Consider the following 20,475-nt stretch of genomic DNA (forward strand, 5'->3'; position numbering starts at 1 on the left):
AAGCAGCTGTCTTCCAAATTTCTTGGCAGAGATGAGTGAGTGCTTCCAGTGCTTCATCAGCTTGTTGAAACATTCCTCTTGGTATTCTGTCAACCCCTAGAGCCATGTTGTTGACTAATGCCTTCCGTGCTGCTTTTAATCTTTCAACTTTAGACTTGATTTTTTTCCTTCCATTCTTTCAGCTTAAAATATACTGAATACAGTCTTCCTTTTTGGTTTTCCAACTCTAGGCTTCGCACATTTCATTATAATGTTTTTGGTTTTTCTTCTCTAGCTTCCCTTCTAAACTTTCTGTTCAGATCTTTGATCTCATCATCTCTTCCATTTGCCTTAGCTACTTGATGATTAAGAGCAATTTTTCAGAGTCTCTTCTGACATCTACTTTGACATTTTCTTTCTTTCTTGTCTTTTTAATGACCGTGTGCTTTCTTCATGCATGATGCTTTTTTATGTCATACACATTTTGGTCTTCTGTTATAAGTGTTCCATGAGTCAAATCTGATGTTGAGATATTCTCACTGTTGAGGTGGGATAGACACAAGGTCATATTTTGGTTCTAGTAGACTTGTTCAAATTTTCTTCAACTTCAACCTGAACTTACCTATGTGCAATTAGCAGTCTGCTGCACAGGCGGCCCAGGGTTCATTTCAGCTGCTGAGGGAGCGCTGCCCCATAACTTCTTGTTCTTCCCGCCAATGCTGTCAGCTTGACTTCTGGATAGTCCATCTGAAGACATAACCACGTGTAGTTTAAAAATTGGTATTTATGATGAAATCACTAGTCTTCGAGAATGATTTCATGTGGTCTTCAGCTCCTGTCTATCAAATTAAAAACAACAAAAGTGCATGCCATCCAGTTGCTATCAACTCACAGCAACCCTGTAGGACAGCGTAGAACTGCTTCTGTGAGTTTCTGAAACAGTACCTGAGTCTTCGAGCCAATATTTCTCTTCTGACTAACGCAGAGAACTGTACGCGCTATCAAACCTGAATGTGCCTTGAGACCTTATTGGACACCGAGGAAGAAAAGTGATTTCCAAATTAACTTCTACTGGCTGAAACTTCTACCCTACTAAAATCTTGTCAGGGTTTTGTCATTGGGATTGGAACTCTCTTTTACTTGAACTAATATGAACCTCCAGTTGTGTGAATATTTGCTTGTGACCAGTAGGCAGTTTAGTGCTCTGGCCCATTTCATGTCTGGCTTATCTTCTTTTTTTGTTTTTGTTTTTGTTTTTGTTTTTTTAACATTTTATTAGGGGCTCATACAACTGGCTTATCTTCTAATGGGAAACTTTAATGACTTTTGTGACCAGGGACCACCCTAACAGGTTTTCAGTAAATCCTATCTGTATTTTTGTTTTCAGCTTATTATACCTGCAAGTGATTTGGTAACAGTCATGCCAAACTTAATTTGGCAATAAACTCATCAAAATATTCAGAGCATGGATTATAAACGAAAGTATTAGAGGAAATCCACACTAAATCTGGAAGAGCATTTTAGCAAATACATGGTACTCAATTTGAGGGCTTTTTGCTGGGGGTGATTGCAAAGAATCAAAGGAGAATGGCAAATCCAAACTGCTCTAATGGTATGAGGAACCCCAAATTCACAATGTCTCAAGAGCTGCCAAAGATAGGGTGCCTTCATATCCCACCTTTAGAACACCAAGAAATGTTGACGAGCAGTCATGCTCATTCTGCTGGTGTAAACGCAGAGAAATGTATAGAAAGCAATTCTATATTTGTGAACTGGTGAAATCCAGAGAAGAGAAGAATCTAGCAAATTCTTCAAAGCACAGAATGAGAGGTGGGCATTTACATTAAATCTGGGGGTTGGGGGGGTACATGATCATCATCTCAAGGTGGGTACATTATCAACAACTCTACTCTTGGCCATTTTCCTCCTGAAACGTCCTGAGGAAACGCCTACAGTCACATTCCTGACCCCCACCCCCATCCACCAGGAGTGGCTAAGCCACATTCCTGACCCCAATTCGTATTGATTAATAGTGGCTTGGGATAAGAGCCAGGTCAGTTAAAAAAAAAAAAGATTGCAATGTAGCCAGGGTCTTCTGGACCCACTCACGGAGTTCCAAAGCCATGTGCACATGAGTGGGAAGAAGCCAAGTTTACATGATCAGGAGAGGAAAAGCAGGAGCTTGTAGCAAAATAGAATTGGATCCAGACCTTGTGTTAGCCCTCTTATTGTGGCAAGTGCTTTGGATTTCGATGTTCGCTAGGCGCAAATGACATGGGACAAAGTAAATGCTCTATATTTTTCGAAAATTAATTTGTTTGTGATTGATTCAAGTTAAATCCAAGTCAATAGCAAAAGATTCATTAAGCAGATATTAATTTTCCACTACTTTATTCAGGAATAGGTCTAATGGCAATTTGATAATAAAAGAGCGAAACAAAACTCAAACTTATTGCCACTGAGTCAGTTCCAACTCCGTCCTGGTAGCATAGGGGTTTACTCATTGTGCTTCTAACCTCCAGGTCAGCAGTTCAAAATCATCTGCCTCTCCTTGGGAGAAAGATGAGGCTTTCCACTCTTATAAAGAGTAGAAACCTACAGGGCCAGTTCTACCCTATGCTCTATGGTCACTATGATAATTGAGAATAGTTATTGACAATACATCCCAGGCATTTGGAGTACTCACAGCATGACCGGGTGGTTAGTACTAACATATCTTCTTTTTGCAGAAGCATACTTTCCCAAAGACAAGATGTGCTTTAAGCATGCCCAAAGTGTGGAGCATCCACCCGTGCTACCTAGTAACACAGTAGGTTGGGACTCTGCCTTTCTTATCTGTACTTCCCCCTAAGGCATGGCAGAGGACCTTGGACATTGGTCTTCAGTATGTGCCGAATGGTTAAATTATGACTGTGTGGTCAGACGCAAATTCCTACAGGTAAAATTGATAGCAGGTAGATAAATAAGAATGTATTACTAGTAGTGTTCCAGTTCATCTGTTTAATCAAATCAGAATGTGTTTAACCATGTCTCTGCAATGAGTGAATGACTGCAGAAATGGTCTCGCGGCAATAACCTGAGTCTCACTCTCATCAGGGTGGCCTTCTGAGCGATCTGCTGGGCAGGTTAAATTCACCATGAACCTGCTAATTTTCCAATGGTGGCCAGGGCTGCCATAAGAGAATTTCATTGGGAGAGTTTATCCTATGCACCTACGGACCTAATCATGTCCCTTCAGACTTCTTGTTTCCTAAACTCAAAGGATATTTCAAAGGAACACAATTTGAGCCAATCAAGGATATCAAACTTGCCATGGTATAAATCAAAGAGAGCAGCCTTTTTTTTTCTGAAGAACAGTTATAGAGATGGGAATTTCTCTGTCATAATTGTATAGACTTAGATAGAGGATATGTGGAGAAGCAATAGCTTCCGATTCAATAGGTTTGATTAATAATGGTTTCAGGGATCTGTTGCAATACTTTTTGACTTACCCTCATTAAACAAGTTGCCATCTATCAGGGAAGTAACAAAGCCCACAGGAAAGAAGCACACCAGACTGTGTGATCACAAGGTATCAATGGGATCAGGTATCAGGCATCAGAACACCCAAAACAATTATATGGATGCAAATGATGGGGGTCTGAGTGGAGACCCAAAGCCCATCTGTAGACAATTGGATATCCCCTCACAGAAGGGTCACAAGGAAGGGATGAGTCAGTCAGGGTGCAGCATAGCACCGACGAAACACACAACATTCCTCTAGTTTTTTAATGCTCCCCTTCCCCCTACCCCTACAATCATGATCCCAGTTCTTCCTTACAAATTCAACTAGACTGGAGCATGTACACAGCTCCTTACACATGGAATCCAGGGCAGATAAATCCCTCAGGAACAGTAATGGGAGTAGTAATACCATGAAGGAAGGTAGTGATACCATGAAGGTGGAGGGAAAGGGGGAAGAAACGGGGAACAGATTGCAATGATCAACTTATTAACCACCCACCCCAGGGGACAAACAACAGAAATGTGGGTGAAGGGAAACACTGGCTGGTGTAAGATATAAAAATAATTATAACTGATTATTTATCAAGGATTCACGCATATGGGAGGGTGGAGTAGGGAGGGAAAAAGGAGCTGAAAATGTTTTGAAAATGAAGATTGCAACATATGTACAAATGTGTTTGATACAATTGATGTATGGGTTGTGATAAGAGCTGCAAGAGCCCCCAGTAAAATGATTTATTAAAAAATATATAGTCAGGATTATTTCAGAGATCATTGATGCTTTTCACGGTGGACCACCTTCTCTCAGGGACGAATGAAGACTGGAAACCCATGACTGAATCCGGCCCTTGTTTCCCTTCTTGTCCTCTTTCTTTGCTAAAGTGCTTGACATCCTCCTAGAAGCTTTGATTGCACTGAATTGCTAAATTGCTTAGGCTGTCCTTTCACCAGAGAATCTGTATCTTTAGTAAAACGGTACTCACCACCATTGGGTCATTGCCCACTCACAGTGACTGTGCAGGGCTGGGTTGCCTAGAGAAACAAATCCAGTGACATTCATATATGCATAAGAAAGAGAGATGAGCCAGTCAGGGTGAGATGTAACAACAATGAAAAATACAACTTTCCTCTAGTTCCTAAATGTTTCCTCCCCGCTCCCACTACCATGACTCGAATTCTACCTTGCAAGTCTGGCTAGAACACTGGTATAGATAGGAACTGAAAATCCAGGAAATCCAGGGTGGATGAGCCCTACAGGACCATTGGTGTGAGTGGCGAAACAGGGAGGGTAGAGGGAGAGTGGGTAGGAAAGAGGGAACTGATTACAAGGAACTATATGTGACCTCCTCCCTGGGGGACAGACAACAGAAAAGTGGGTGAAAGGAGATGTCGGACAGGGCAAGATATGACAAAATACCAATTTATAAACTATCAAGGGTTCATGAGGGAGGGGAGAGCGGGGAGGGAGGGGAAAAATGAGGACCTAATGCCGGGGGTTTAAGTGGAGAGAAAATGTTTTGAGAATGATGAAGGCAATGAATGTACAAATGCGCTTTACACAATTGATGTGTGTATGGATTGTGATAAGAGTTGTATGAGCCCCTAATAAAATGATTTTTTTTAAAAAAGAAGTAATTATATATCAAGATAACATCCCAGCCCAGTCCAACCCAGGTCCACACGTCTGATACTAGTTCATAAGTCCGTCTTCAGACTCTAGCAGTCACCGACAGTGATGCTGAATGGAGGAATATCACAAGTTTGTGGGTGCAGTCATGTGGATCCAATGGCAGTGGAAGCATCCAAGGCCCTGGCAGTAACAGGTCAGCTGGAAGGAAAGTGAATGCAGAGAGAAAGGAGAGGTTCCCAGGGCCTTCCTTATAAGAAGGCCACAGCCACAAGGAGCCACCATCAGGCTGTACCCTGATGGACAGGTGGAATACCAGCCCTGCCCTTTTATGTATCTTTAAGTTGACGTGAAATTATGTAACTACCACAGTGACCCTATAGGACAAGGTAAAACTGCCCCAAGAGTTTCTGAGACTGTAATTGTTTACAGGAGTAGAGAGTCCCATTTCTCCCCTATCAAGCAACTAGCAGTTTTAAATGGCTGACAATTCTGATCGCAGACCAATTCATAACCACTACACCACCAGGGTGCCTGTATTTTTAGTAAGTTTGTCCTAATATGCCAAGTAATTCTTGATTTAGGTAATCCCATCTTTTTATATTATGGTCCTTAGAAAAGAAAATTAGATACATTGCCATCTGCCTTATCCACCTTTGTTTATGATCCACACACATCCAATCACACTGCTAACAGCAAACTTTTACCTCAATCATCTCAGATAAACTGAATTGTTAAAAAACACCGTAGGACCAATTCTATATTCTACCCTCATTATCAAGTGACTTTCCCTTAATTCTAATCTAAATTTCCTTTGTGCTGTTTGATGTGAAAAGATATTAGAATAACTTCTTAAATCCATCTCAACTTCACGATTTGAACACTTATAAGACGGTTTCCATATGTTTATCAGCTCTGGTGGCACCATGGTTAAATGCTCAGCCAATAACCAAAAGGTTGGTTGTTCAAACCCACTAGTAGCTTTGTAGGAGAGCGATGTGGCTGTATGTGTCCATAAATACGATGGCTTTGGCAACACATGGATGGTGACTTTGCCCTGGATGGCCACGATAAGTCTGAATCAACTCGATGACAAGGAGTTTTTGTTTTCTTTTGCTGGTTTATTTTTGCCTACATGGTATCACCTCTAAAATAGGTCTCTCTTTGTACTCAGTTGAGCCAGAGTCTATCAATGACTTCTAGGATTAAATTAAGGCGACTGGAATGTCTGGCGGTACTGTTGGGTAAGTGTTTGGTTGCTAATCGCAAGGTTGGGGGTTCAAACCCCCCAGCCACTCTGAGGGAGCAAGATGAACCTACCTGTTCCCGTTAAGAGTTACAGCCTCAGAAACCCCGTGTAGGATTGCTCTCAGTAGGAATCAACCTGATGGCAATTGATTTGATTTGATTATTTTAGTTGAGAGGTATTCCATATATGTGAGAACTTATTTGTTTATTCTTCAATTACAGAACACTATTCTTTATACATAATCAGTTGAGTCAGTTTAAAGTTATGTTCTTTAAAATGTACAGGTAAATACCACTATTATAATATTGCTACTTTTGTAATTAGTACATCTTACAAAAGTCTTAAATTTTAACCTTATTATTTTGTATCATTTATTACAGGATGATATGATAGAAATTGGTAGCAATTGCCTGACAAATGAATCTAACTTTTTAAAAAAGCACTCATGTGATGATAATAAGGTAATGATAATTATTTGGAAATAATATGTCATTCAAGTTTGATTTTATGGATGCTTATATTGTTGTGCCTCTGTTGAACAACTCTACTGACAATATATTATTCCAGTTCAGACCACATATACTATACACTATACTATATACATCTACTGTAATCATATAGCAGGAACCCTGGTGAGGTCGTGGTTATGCGTTCGGCTGCAATCCGCACGGTCAGCGCTTTACAACCAGCAGCAGCTCCACAAGAGAAAGGCCAAGCGTCCTAGTCCCTCAGTCCCAGTCACAGTTTGGGAAACCCACAGGGAGTCGCTATGAGTCAGCACTGACTCGATGGCAGTGAGTTTATAATACTATATAGTATATAATAATATACTACAGTCTAGTTGTATACTTTCACTATACAAATAACCCTGTGTTTAGTGACTTTTCTATTTTAACACTCAAATTTCACCTTAAAAGTAACAGAAGAACTGCAGAATTCAAGGCTATACATATCTCTTATTTCTGAATTCTTCTTGCAGGAAAATACTCATTAAAGTGACTATTTGCATACACACAAACAAATCATAAAATTCCTTGATTACAGGCATTTTGAATTTTGTCTTTCATATTTGCTTGTCTTTAAGCTATTATCACTTCCCATTGGTTTAATACTACAATTTGCAATACCTTCAAAAGTTTGTATCCTCTTTGCAGAGAAAGTAGTGTGCTCTTTGATGGTCTTCTAAAATAGACATAGCTGAGTTAACCACATGATTTCCCATAGTCTGTCTATCATCTTTATACTGCATCACCTAAACCTATACTTATGCTTCCATCTGCATTTACATATATGTCTTTACATATTACTTATTGCTTTAAATAGCTGAAAACATGAATTTTAGGTGACTATGGCTCTCTATTTGTATTATCAGCTAGTCACTTATAACTCAAAAAGTGCAAAAACAATGACGATAAATAAACCATGCATAGCTTTTATTTTTGTAGGTTTCCAAAACCTCCTCTTTTGGATAACTTGTTACAAGAGTATTGTCATCTGTGCACTCTTCGCTGATAAATTCACATATGTAAGAGAAAAAAGAGATAGACGAACTAGAAAACCCGCCCCTGTTCACGTTGTCATCAGGAGCTATGCAGTTTTCGTGCTGTTGCTTGTCAATCATGTGATTCACTGGAAAAGAACGCTAGGGTGGAGGTGGGACATGACTTAAGAGACACAACTCTATGCTTTTAAAGAAAGTTTATTGTCATCTAATAATATTTTATTTAAACCACAATCCTTTCTGACTTTCTTTCTAAAATAGGAAGCTATGTTTCTCTATCGGGCTGCTCGAAAGTTGAGGCAATTTCTTAAAATGAATATCAGCGAGGCTTTCAGTGTCCACTTGTCAATTGTTTCAAAAGGCACATTAGAACTTTTGAACTGCTCCAGCAAGGTAAGCTGACCACCTGACTGCGATCACAAATATCCACTCTCCCTCTTCCGGCCGTCTCTGTAGGTCACTTACGTTTTCATAGAAGTCCAACGACTTAGTAGAGTGTAGAGTTGAAATGTACCTACTTCATTCTAGAAGATGAAAACATCAGTTTGGAAGGTACTTCTTCATCTCTTGCTGAATCGTTCATGAAAAGGGAGGAAAAATAAAGGAAGGGATACTTCTTTGCCAAGATAATTTCCTAGGAGACTAGGAGAATATTTATTTATATCCTTATATAATTATAATTTATAAAATCTTAATCTTAATTTATTATATCCTGATGTAATATTTATATCCACTTTATATTGGGTGGAGAGAAGTAAGTTTTTTACCTTTAAAACCTCTTAATATTTTTAATTCATATGTGCCCACATTTATAAGAACTAACCATGAAAACAAATAATCAAGTAGATCTAACAAATATTTTTATATGCTACAGGTGAACATATAATGTCAAACTTTTCCTACTTTTTTCTTTAATTATTCTGATACAAATAATATTTCTCTACTTGTGAAATAAAAATAAATAAAACAAACTTTGGAAGATATTATCTTAGGATTGGACAAGTTTTTTTATCTGCAAAATTATGAGAAATATGGCATATTCATTATATGATGTTGAACGAATTAAATACCATAATTATTGTAAAATGCTTAGTACCAAAAGTGTTTCAATAAATGTTACAATGTATTATTATTATTATCATCACCATCCTCTTCAAGGATTATACCAGTTATCATACAAAGCCAAAAATTAATCTGATTTTTAATTAACATTTTTAGGATATAAGGGTTTCATTTGGTTTAGTTTTGAATGCCAGTGGCTTTTCACAGAAGGTAAAATCGCTAAGATTATTTTTGAACCCCATTGACAGTGGTGGGAATGAAGTTTACATAACTTGGATGGCTTCATTTAGCACTGGGTTATTAAGATGGTCTGTTGTGTTCTGGATGTGCCAAGCCTGTTGCCCATTCTGTGCTCTTCCATATCCTCAGCATTCACAATAGTCTTGGTTATAAACCTGATGGCAGACAGGCTTTATGTAACTTACATAGTCCAGTCGCTTAGTAGTGACTGCCAGACACACTATGTTGAACATAAACCTCGCATTTGAGTCCACTGAAGAGAGTGCCAACCAGACTAATGACGTCGCCTAGTGACCCAGGAAGGAATTAGGGTCACAGGGGTGTTATCTGTTTGCAGTTTTTTCTCTTATACTTTAAGCTTTGCATGGATCACATTGCTTCAGAAGCAATGCACTGTGGAAACAAAATCAACATCGATAATTCACATAAATGAAGGACAGTGTATTATAACTTTAACCTGGATTTTCTCTCCACCTTTTTCTTGAAATGATAAGCTGAGATATTAAAGAAGATAGTCAGCTACGTTGAATTTTGTTCTTGAGGCAGATATGTTATAAGTGAAGGTTGTTGCTTTTTAAATGTTGTTTGGCCTCTGATGAGTAAAACTTAATAAAACATTCGGTTAGTTTTCACAGTTTAGTACTAACTTTCATTCACATTTACTTAAATGCTAGTTTGATCTCTTTAAATATACCCTTTTATGTTAATTTTTCATACTCCTCGCAGCAACTAACATAGTACCTGGCATACTTGAAAAATTATCAATCCAGGGCGTTCGGAGAACTAACCTCTCTTGCTTCCTGCCTCTGGGACCCTATTTATAAATGAAATTGTATGCACCATTCTAACAATCAGGAACTAAAAATAGATCCTCAAATGAACTAAGTGAATGGAGAGTAATATAAAAATAGCTATTATAACTAATTGGAGAATCAATACATTAGTAATATTCCATATTGTGTATGTTACTTTCTTTTAAAGGTAAAAGGAAGAAAAGTATCTCCCTCGGGTGAAGCCCAGCCCACTAAGAATTTGGTGAGAGTGATTGTGTAATTTTTTTATTGCGTAATGTTTTTATAATTATTCATCAGTTATTCCTTTAACTCAGTCCCTCATGTTTCTCTTTCATTTTTTTCTCCTCTCAGTGATTGGTTTCGAAAATATTCATTATAGGATTAATAAAAGGAGTAAGATGGTCTCTTTAATATCTGTGACCTTTTTAATGGCATTTTAAAGTATTTTAAAAGTAAAGGAACTAGGGAAAATTTCAGATACACCGGCACTCCCACCACCACATTAACCCCTCAGTAGAAAATAGCTAAAAGACACAAACAATTTATAAAGGAGGAAGTAAAGTAGGAAACATATACAAGAAGAGAAAGGCCATCTTTTCTACTTACTACGGAAATGTACACTGATGCACGCACCCATTTGATACTCAGTAAAGTTAGCAGTCCACTTGGAAGTCAACTTGATGGCTGGGACTTGGAGTTTGATACAATATGCACGCATGCCTGGTACTACAGGAGTTACACCCTGGTATCACAAGGGGTTAAGCACTGGATCCGTTACAGAAAAGTCTGTGGTTCCAGCCCGCTAGCTAGTCCAGAGATGAAAGATGAGGCAGGCTTTTTCCATTGAAATGTATAACAGCCTTGGAAAGTGGGAGCAATTCTACTCTGTCCTATAGTATAGGTATGAGTCGGAATGGAAACAATGGCAGTGTGTATGCTGGTTAATATACATACTTCTCCTTCTATACATTAAAAATCTGCCATCAAATGAATCTGACACATAACCATCTCGCAGAGCATTTCTCAGGCTGAACCTTTATTGGAGTAGACAGTCTCAACTTGCTCCTGCCCATCAGCTCCTGAATTTGAACCTGCTAGGGGTCCAATGCCTAAGCCATAGCACCATGAGGCGGGCTTCATAGACATATGGAACCGGGAAATCCCTTACTCATCTCAGAGGATCAATGTGAGGCTGCATGTCCCTGGCCTCAGAAACCCTAGGAATTCAAGTTGAAAGGGACATTTTGGAATGAATGCATGAGCTAAAAGCTGTGTGAATGTCCTGGGGACTTCTGGGTAAAAGCATTTGGAAAGAAAGTTTAGAAAAGGGAGGTACTTTCTATATTTCCAGGATTGCGGCTAAAATAAAGTTTTCTTTTTAATGAGTGCTTATTCTGGACCTCTTAGGGAAAGACATGACTTTATGTATTTAAAATATGCTCAATCAAATAGTTTCAGTGTGTACTTAAAAAAAAGTGCTGGGACCCTGTTTAAAAATTATGATACTTGCCTCCATCTCTATCTTCGAAATTTGTCCTCTAATTTTTGGAATGTTTGCTTAAAATAATTATGTATTAGTTTCACTAATAGAAATCCTAATTTGTGTCCAAATTAAAAAATATACTCATATACAGGCCTAATTTGTGTCCAAATTAAAAAACATACTCATATATACAGGCCTCTAGATTGGACAGAATTGGACATCAAATCCAATCAATTCTACTGATTAGCAATGTGATCTTGGCAGGTTATTTATCTCTTTGAAGTGCAATTCTTCATCTTTCAAGTGAGGTGATATCATTTAGTTTATAAGGTTTATTAAGTAGATAAAGTGATCTACTGTTTATTAAGTAGATACAGTGATCTATAATACAGAAAGCATTGAACATAATACCTGACCAAGAAAACACCCAGTCGCTGATTGTTATTTAAGAAGAGATATCCTGATATTTGCTACCCTTAGAGTTCCTTGGTGGTGCAAATAGTTGAGTGCTCAGCTGCTGTCTGAAAGGGTGGTGTTTAAAGTCCACCCAGAGGTGCCTCGGGAGAAAGGCTTGAGGATGCTGAAAAGTCAATTATTGAATATTGGAGTGGTCCATACTTCTACGCTCCCATGATAAGTTTGCCGTGAGGTAGAATCCACTCAACAGCGATTGATTTCTGCACGAATCAGCTGTGATCCTTCCTATGGGCCTCGCAGTCTCAGAGATGTATTATAAACCGCTGCCATTGGTTAATTTCGTCTCGTGGGGACCCTATGCGGGTCAGAGAACAGTGCTCTCTAAGGGCTTGGGTTTGCGTTTGGTTTGGAGGGAGGGAGGCTATAACGAGCAGAAACTTCTCTCACAGGTCAGGAGGGCAAAAGTGTGAATTCAGGGTAAGGCTGCTCTAGAGGAAGGTCCTTGCCTCCTTTCAATATCTGTGTGCTTGGCACTACTTGGCGATCTCCATGTGTCTTGGCATCAATCTTCCCTGGGCTCTGGGCCATCTCAGCGCAGGGACCTCTGGTCCAAAGGACATGCCTGCTCCTTTCTTGGTGATAGGCAGGTCCCTCCTCCATAGCGGTTTCAATGACTGCTTTGTCAGACTAGGTCCCCAGGTTTTCCTCCCACGGAACCTCTTGATAGACTTGTATCAATCGAGTTTCATTGCACTGCTCAGGGACTCTGATTTCATGCAGTGTTCTCTTGTATTTCTCCACTTTCTGTGAGATTTTATGATTCTATCAGTTACTAAAAGTTAGCTTATGAGACAGGCATCTTCCAGGTTCTGATGAAGGCCACATGACAGAGTGAACCCTGGGGCACAGGCTCAACCAGTATCTCATTATATAAAGGGCACATGTTCTTTTGATAAAATTAAAGAAGCCTTTCAGTGTTATTACTTCCACTAAACTTACATTTTCCATGTTTCAGGGTGTGTGTGTGTGTGTTTATTTTTCCTTAGTAGAAGGAATAATAGGAGTCCTGGTGGCATAGTGGTTACACATTGAGCTGTGATCCACATGGTCAGCAGTTCGAAACCACCAGCAGCTCTGCAGGGGAGAAAGACTGGGCGCTCTGCTCCCGTAAATAGCGAACTGTCTCAGAAACCCATAGGGGTCCCTGTGAGTCAGCAGTGACTTGACAGTGAGTTTGGTTTGATGGTTTTTGTTTTGTTTGAGAAGGAATAATATTAAAACTTAAATAAAAAACCCTCAAGTGCAAATCTACAAATATCTTACTTAAACAGTATTAGTATATCCCCAATTGCAGTGTGAAAATACCTCGACACAGCACTTTCATTAGCCCTATGTACACATCCACCTTGCATCCCCCACACTTCATTCATCAAAATTACTATCTAGAAGTCACGTTTTAAAACCATTCCACAACTTTCTTTCATGACACCAAGCTTTGTATCATATTTTCTATAAGGCCTAACCTGATAGCTTTTAAAGTACTTACCAAAAAAGATAGTTATAAACACATTAACTACTAAAAATAATGTTTATGAAAATGTAATAAAGCCTTTGTATATATTTATCTAGGAAGAGAATACATTGTTGAAGGAACAGAAAAGGCAGAAGGACTTGTGTTTTCTAAGGATACTACTAGAAAAAATAAAAACTTGTTGGAATAAAATTTTGAAAGGTGCTAAAGAGCCCTGAAAAATATGGAATGGCAATCTAGAAGTGTATGAACTTCAATTGAGTTGGTCAAAGATTTGCTCATGCAGTTTTGTGGGAGACAGAACACCTCCTAGAAGCTTCCGAATGCCTCCTCATTAAAATGGACAACTGTTGAAAATTTCCATATTGTCACACTAGAAGATGGACATTAACTGTGTAAGCCACATGCTGCAACTCATACTGTATTTTTATGTAAGTGGGAACATATCAATCTCTGTTAATCCTGAACTGATTTTGTATAAGACAGCCATATAAGGTACCAGTTGCAATAATACTTTATCAATGTGTTTAAACATTTCAGTGGGAAGTATCTAATCTAGGCAGTACAATACTTGTAGAGATGGATTCAAAATTAACATTGCTTAGTTATCAACATCATGTTTCTTATGGCTCACTCTGTGTTGGTGTCTTGCAATTAGGGTGGAAATTAGCATCTTCTTTGCTGGAACTATTTCAGGGTTTAAACAGTTATTAGAACATGCAAGCCATACACCTTCCAGCTATAACAGTATAAAGGAGTCCAAGATATTTTCAAGAGATATCAGGAGATGTACTTAAACATGAAAGGATAACACAGTGCCTTCAGTAAATGATATATCAACTGTATTTAAATGACAATAAAGATAATTTCATAAAACAGAATGCTATCTCTTGTAAGGAAGCTCAATCAGGACTGATGAGTTACTTTTGTCCTTTATGTATAACAAACTTGTCCAAATGAGTTTGATTTTTTTCTTTGAGTTTGCAATTTTTTAGGTATATTTTAAGAGAATAATATATGTTGACGGTTTATTCATTACAATATGTATATTTAATTTTGACACCATATCTGTATATAAAAATATTTTCATACTGTATTACAAAATAAATTACTTACTTTGGATGACATTTTCCTTTGGTAATAAATAGCCTTTGCACTAGCCTGTCAGATGCATTTAATGATCTCCAACAGGTTTCTTAAGACTAGATGTTGTAATATTGCATCACTATGTGAACTCCCAAGGAGTTCTGTTGTGGTTCAAAAGACTGGACACTCTGGGGAAGAAAGATGAGATTGTCTGTTCTTTTAAAGATTCACAGTCGCAGAAGCTCAAAGGGGCAATTATACTGTCCTGTAGGGTCACTATGTGGAACTGTAGTGCATACTCAATACCTGTGATCTTCATCAGCAAGTGCTTCACGTCCTCGTCACTTTCAACCAGCAAGGTTGTGTCGTGTGCATTTTGAAGGTTGTTAATAAGCTTTCCTCCAATTCTGATGCCACAGACTTCCTAGTATAATACAGCTTCTCTGATTATTTGATCAGCATTTATATTTAATAAGTATGGTGAGAGGATTCAACCCTGATGCACACCTTTCCTGATTTTAAGCCATACAGTGTTCTGTTTGCACAACTGGCTCTTGATCCATGTACAGGTTCCCTGTGAGCACAAGTGTCCTGGAATTCCCATTTCTCTCAATGCTATCCACGGTTCGTTATGATACACACAGTCAAATACCTTTGTATAGTCAATAAAACACAAGTAAAGAGCATTCTTTTTTTTATTTTCATTTTTACTTTATTGCAATATGTCAAAATATATTTTAATTGTATCACTACTTCCAAATCACAGTAGACATTAGGCTTACTGCTAGACAGTGTTATTTAGTACATGAATGAATGCATACATCACAACTATTTTAAATATTCTGATAATTTTAATACAATGAATGAGCTTGATAATGCTACATGGTCTATGTATTTTAAAACACTATTTTTGGAAGGAGGTTGGCAAACCTCACCAAGTTGCCAAAGGGGTATGTGACACAATAAAGATATAGAACTCCTGAAAAAAAGAGATTCCCAAACTATTAAAATTTATATCAGGGGAAAAGGGATATATTTCTTAAGCATAAGAAATAAAGAGAAACAATTGTAATAAGGGAATAAGATCCCAGGAAAATAAAATGATTACAAACATATGTGCACCTACAACATCAAAAGATATAAACAAAAAATAGGTATACTATACATAAATTATTAGAAATTTATATACAAATTTCTCCCAGAATCTAATAGATTAGACACAATAAGAAGATACTTCTCTGAAGAATATTATTAAAAAGTTCCAATAAAGATCATTCTTGTATCCTATGATTTCAGCCTTTACATGTGACATCAGCAAAAATGTCTCTTGTTCCAAGTCGTCTTCTGAATCTGTCCTGAACCTCCAGCAGTTGCCCTGCTGAAACTGATGTAGCTCAATCTCCAATGTGGATTACAGCTCAATGCAAACAAGCCTGAATACTCACCACTGGACCGACGGGTAACATTTTGATAAACAGAGAAAATATTGAAGTTGCCAAGGCTTTCACCTTCCGTGTATTCACAATCAATGTCCATGGAAGCAGCAGTCAAAAGATTAACTGCTGCACAAGACCTCCTTACAGGTTAAAAGGCCAAAAAAAAGATCAAATTTAAAAAAAAAAGGTGTTTAAAGGCAAAGATATTACTTTGGTAATACAGGCTTACTGGCTTACCTGGCTTACTTTGAAGCCCAAGGTTCACCTGACCCAAACCTCAGATGCATGTGAAAGTTGGACATTGAATAAGGAAGACCAAAGAGGAATTGGTGCATTTGAATTACGGTGCTGGTGAAAAATACCGAAAGTGCCATCGACTGCCAAAACAACAAACAAGTCTGTTTTGGAAAAAGTACAGCCAGAGTGCTCCTGACAGGCAAGGATAGCAAGACTTCTTCTCACATCCTTCGAACATGTTGTCATGAGAGGTCAGTCCCTGGAGAAGGACATCATGCTTGGTTCCGCAGATACTATGATACTCGGAAGGGGGTTCTTTGAAGCACATCCCATCAGCTGAGGTGACAGCTTTTTAATACCACCAGAAGATCTTACAGGAAAGTGCAAAACAATATTATCTGCCCTTTTCTGGCACGTCTTGAGCTGAATAAAAGAGAAAGGAAATGGACCAGTCTTTTGCCACGAGCCATCTAAATGAGTTGGCTGATGAAAAATCTTTCTGTGTGAGTAACAGTTGCTAATTGTCCTCACAAGAAATTAGATAACAAGGTTGACTTTAATCTCTCCATAACCAAGTGAGGGATTAAAGAAAAAGCTCCAACTTTTGAAAGCAGATCGCTTACTGAGTTCCAAAAAATAGATGATTCAATAAGCTACCAGATGTTTAGTAAGCAAATATCTTCAATAGTTCGAAACTACGGGTATAACAACAACAACAACAAAGCAAATAAAATCCCTGCCTTCATGGAGTTTCCGAGAGAGACAATGGTCAATGGAAGCTGAACAATATTATTTTCAGAAAAGAAATTCCATGGGAGAAAAAAGAAGTGTTATGAGACAGTTTGATGGAACAGGGTGATGTGTTTAGGTAAGGTGCGCAGGAAGATCCTTCTGAGGAGGAAATAATTATGAATAAAATTCTTCACAAAGACACAAAAGACTTTGAAACTGATGGTGGTAGCCATTGTACAACACTGCTTGATGGCATTGAACTATGGAATGATATGATATCCGTACTGACTCTCAATAAAATGGTTTTGAAAAAAAATGCAAAGGACTTCTTATCCATCCCTCTGTCTTAGTACTTACTGCATTCCTTTTGTCACGACTCCGTATGCACCTGTCTGTCTCTTCTATATTGTGCCAAATATTAGGGAGCATTGACAGATGAGTCAGTCGTGGGGAGGCCGACCACAGCATCTATTTTGGAATTTCCGCAGCTCCAATCTACCCGCCCCTCCACTGGCCTTTCTTCCTCAAGGCATTGTGGGCTGAACAGTATCTTCTCCAAAAATATGTGGAAGCCCTGACCCTGGGTATCTGTGAATATGTCCTTATTTGGAAATAGGGGTTTTGCTGTGTTGCCAGTTAACACAGAGTAGGTTGTTTTTTGTTTGTTTGTTTTCATAATGAAAATTTTTTTTAGTTTATTTATTTATTTTTTAATAGTTTTATTAGGGGCTCAGACAACTCTTATCGCAACTCATACATACATCAATTTTGTAAAGCATATTTGTACATTCATTGCCCTCATCATTCTCAAAACATTTCCTCTCCACTTAAACCCCCGGCATCAAGTCCTCCATTTTTCCCCCTCTCCCTCCCCCCTCCCCCCTCCCTCATGAGCCCTTGATAATTTACAAATTATTATTTTGTCATATCTTGCCCTGTCTGACGTCTCCCTTCACCCACTTTTCTGATGTCTGTCCCCCAGGGAGGAGGTCACGTGTAGATCCTTGTAATCGGTTCCCCCTTTCCAACCCACTCTCCCTCTACACTCCCAGTATCTCCACTCACACCACTGGTCCTGAAGGGATCATCCGCCCTGGATTCCCTGTGTTTCCAGTTCCAATCTGTACCAGTGTACATCCTCTGGTCTAGCCAGACTTGCAAGGTCGAATTGGGATCATGATAGTGGGGGGGCGGAGGAAGCATTTAGGAACTAGAGGAAAGTTGTATGTTTCATCATTGCTACATCGCACCCTGACTGGCTCGTCTCCTCCCCGAGACCCCTCTGCAAGGGGATCTCCAGTGGCCTACAAATGGGCTTTGGGTCTTCACTCTGCACGACCCCCTCATTCGCTATAGTAAGATTTTTTGTTCTGATGATGCTTAATCCCTCCCAAGAACTGTCTTCTAGGAGCAGACAAGGAGTATCAGTCTGACAGAGGGGAAAGTGCCTTGTAAAGACAGGAGCGGGTTGGGCGACCGGAGGGGACTCGGTGCAATGAGGGAACTACACTTTGGTATGGCTGTCAGGGAGGGAAGGCACGTCTCAGTTTGCTTCAACTGTACATTCTATAGTGTGATCTCTTTCTGCAAGCTGAGTGTTAAGAATATTTAATTTGATCAATAATGGGTTTACATTAAATCTTCGCACGTCCCTCGTCAACACCCTTCCTTGGCTTTGTAGAACGACAATGCAAAGTCATCCTAATCGTCTCTGAGGCATACGGGAGTCATGTAGTTAGCTCTGCCTTGCCCATGGACTCCTCTCCCCGCTGCTCACTCAATTCCAGAGCCACAGGCCCCTTTCAGAGAGCCTTTGCACGTGCGCTTTCAACCCTCCATGAAATAGCACTCGTTCCTCCCTCGGAACCAGCACGCCTTAGCACACTGACACTTTGTAGGAGAAAGCACTAACAGTGAATGAAAAACGGCCCCATACACCATTCCCTACAGTAAAAACGCGGGATAGACAATAATGTCTCCACGATCCCTCTTCTTTCGCTTGATCTTTCTCAAACACTTCCTCAATGAAATCATTCCTGATCACCTTATTTAAATGTATTACCCAATTCTGGTTCCCTAACTCATTCCCTGCTTTTGTTTATCTATAACACTTGCCATAATCTAATAAGAATATATTTATGAAACTGCCTTCTTTGTTTTGAATCATCCCCTACTTCCAGAAAGCCAGGCTCTTGGTTGCCTCGTTCACTGCTGTAATTCTTAACACCTACAACAGGACCTGTCATATTCAATAACTCGTATGAGTATAAAACAACAAACAACTGATGGTCATCAGGTCAATGCTGACTCATAGTGACCCCACTATGCGTTCGTGAGACTGTAACTGTTTATGGAAGTGGGAAGCCCACTCTTTCTCCCTCAGAGCTTCTGGTGGTTTTGAAATGCCGAGCAAATAGATCTCAGTCCAATGCAGGACCACCACACTACCAGGGATCTGACAACCAGAATATATACATTTATATACCAATAAATGATGCCATTTACAGAGAGTCTGTTAAGCACCAGTGTGGCAAAGATTTTGCACATTACGGTTATGGTTAAATCAGCCCTAAAAGATGGATATAATTATACCCACTTAAAATAAACAAAGGAGCTCTGGTGGTGTAGTGGGCTATTAGTCTGCTAACCACAAGGTTGGCTGTTCAAACCCATCCATCCTTCTTCGGAGAAAAGTGAGGCTGCCTGCTCTCATAAAGATGTATGGTTGCTAAAATCCTAAGGAGATCTCTACCTTGTGCCAGGAATTGGCATTGACTCCGGGCAGTGGATTTGAGTTTTGATAACTCAGTTTTCCAATTACCTAACACCGTGGATGGAATGAAGAAAGATGTCTTAATTTGGCATACTGAGGATTTTAAATATGATTTTAAACACATCTCCAGCTTCCAAAGCAGACTATACTAACATTTATCAAGAGTTTTTAAGTGCAAATAATGGAGTCCAGTCTAGTAGATGAAGCAAAAAAGGTACTAAATACTTCACAGATGACCGAGAAGAGCAAGATAATCAAGTTTGGAAGCTACTCAGCCAGAAACACATTCTACTGACAAACTACTCCAGTGGAAGGCAGAACGCTTAGAGACCTTAACTGCTGCCACCATGGACAGCAGGCTACATCTCACAAGAAGGATGTCGCTTCTAACTCCCTGCTAACTGCTGCCTCTGGAGCTCAATTTCTCCATTCAACCCTGACACCCTCCTAGAAACCGCAGTCTGCCACTGCAGAGTGCTTGCTGCACAGTCAAATCGCCAGGTGTTTCCCTAAGCCCACGTCGCCCCCTAGTGGCACGAAAGTGTGGAAAACAAAATGTGAGCATTGAGATGGGATTCAATACAGAAACTGACCAAGATGCTAACCACTAACAGGCCAAATGCTCACACAGTTCACATGCATCACAGATGGACCTAGTTTTTCATTCGTAGATACGACCTAGATAAATGGGTATGACCTGGACACTGTAGTATTTTAATTTCTAATATTATCTAATGTTTCATATTCAAACCATAGCAAAATATCTGTGCCAGTAAACTATAAAATTCCTCCTCATTGCATGTAATAGCTTTCTGGTAATGGAG

At 39.2% G+C, this 20,475-nt stretch overlaps 1 protein-coding gene across 1 annotated transcript in view; it reads left to right on the forward strand.

Moving 5' to 3' along the window:
- IL7 (interleukin 7) overlaps window positions 1-14,442 on the forward strand; it is a 39,019-nt gene extending 24,577 nt beyond the window's left edge. The window contains exons 4-7 of the mRNA XM_004697737.2: window positions 6,740-6,820; window positions 8,122-8,253; window positions 10,144-10,197; window positions 13,486-14,442. Of these exons, the coding sequence (XP_004697794.2) occupies window positions 6,740-6,820; window positions 8,122-8,253; window positions 10,144-10,197; window positions 13,486-13,605 (387 nt within the window). The 3' untranslated portion in view covers window positions 13,606-14,442. The remainder of the gene's footprint in view (window positions 1-6,739; window positions 6,821-8,121; window positions 8,254-10,143; window positions 10,198-13,485) is intronic.
- Window positions 14,443-20,475: the final 6,033 nt, after the last annotated feature.

This window comes from Echinops telfairi, unplaced genomic scaffold (assembly GCF_000313985.2).
Source record: "Echinops telfairi isolate 266 unplaced genomic scaffold, ASM31398v2 ScPeMD7_1;HRSCAF=3_0, whole genome shotgun sequence".
NCBI classification, from domain to species: Eukaryota; Metazoa; Chordata; class Mammalia; order Afrosoricida; family Tenrecidae; genus Echinops; species Echinops telfairi.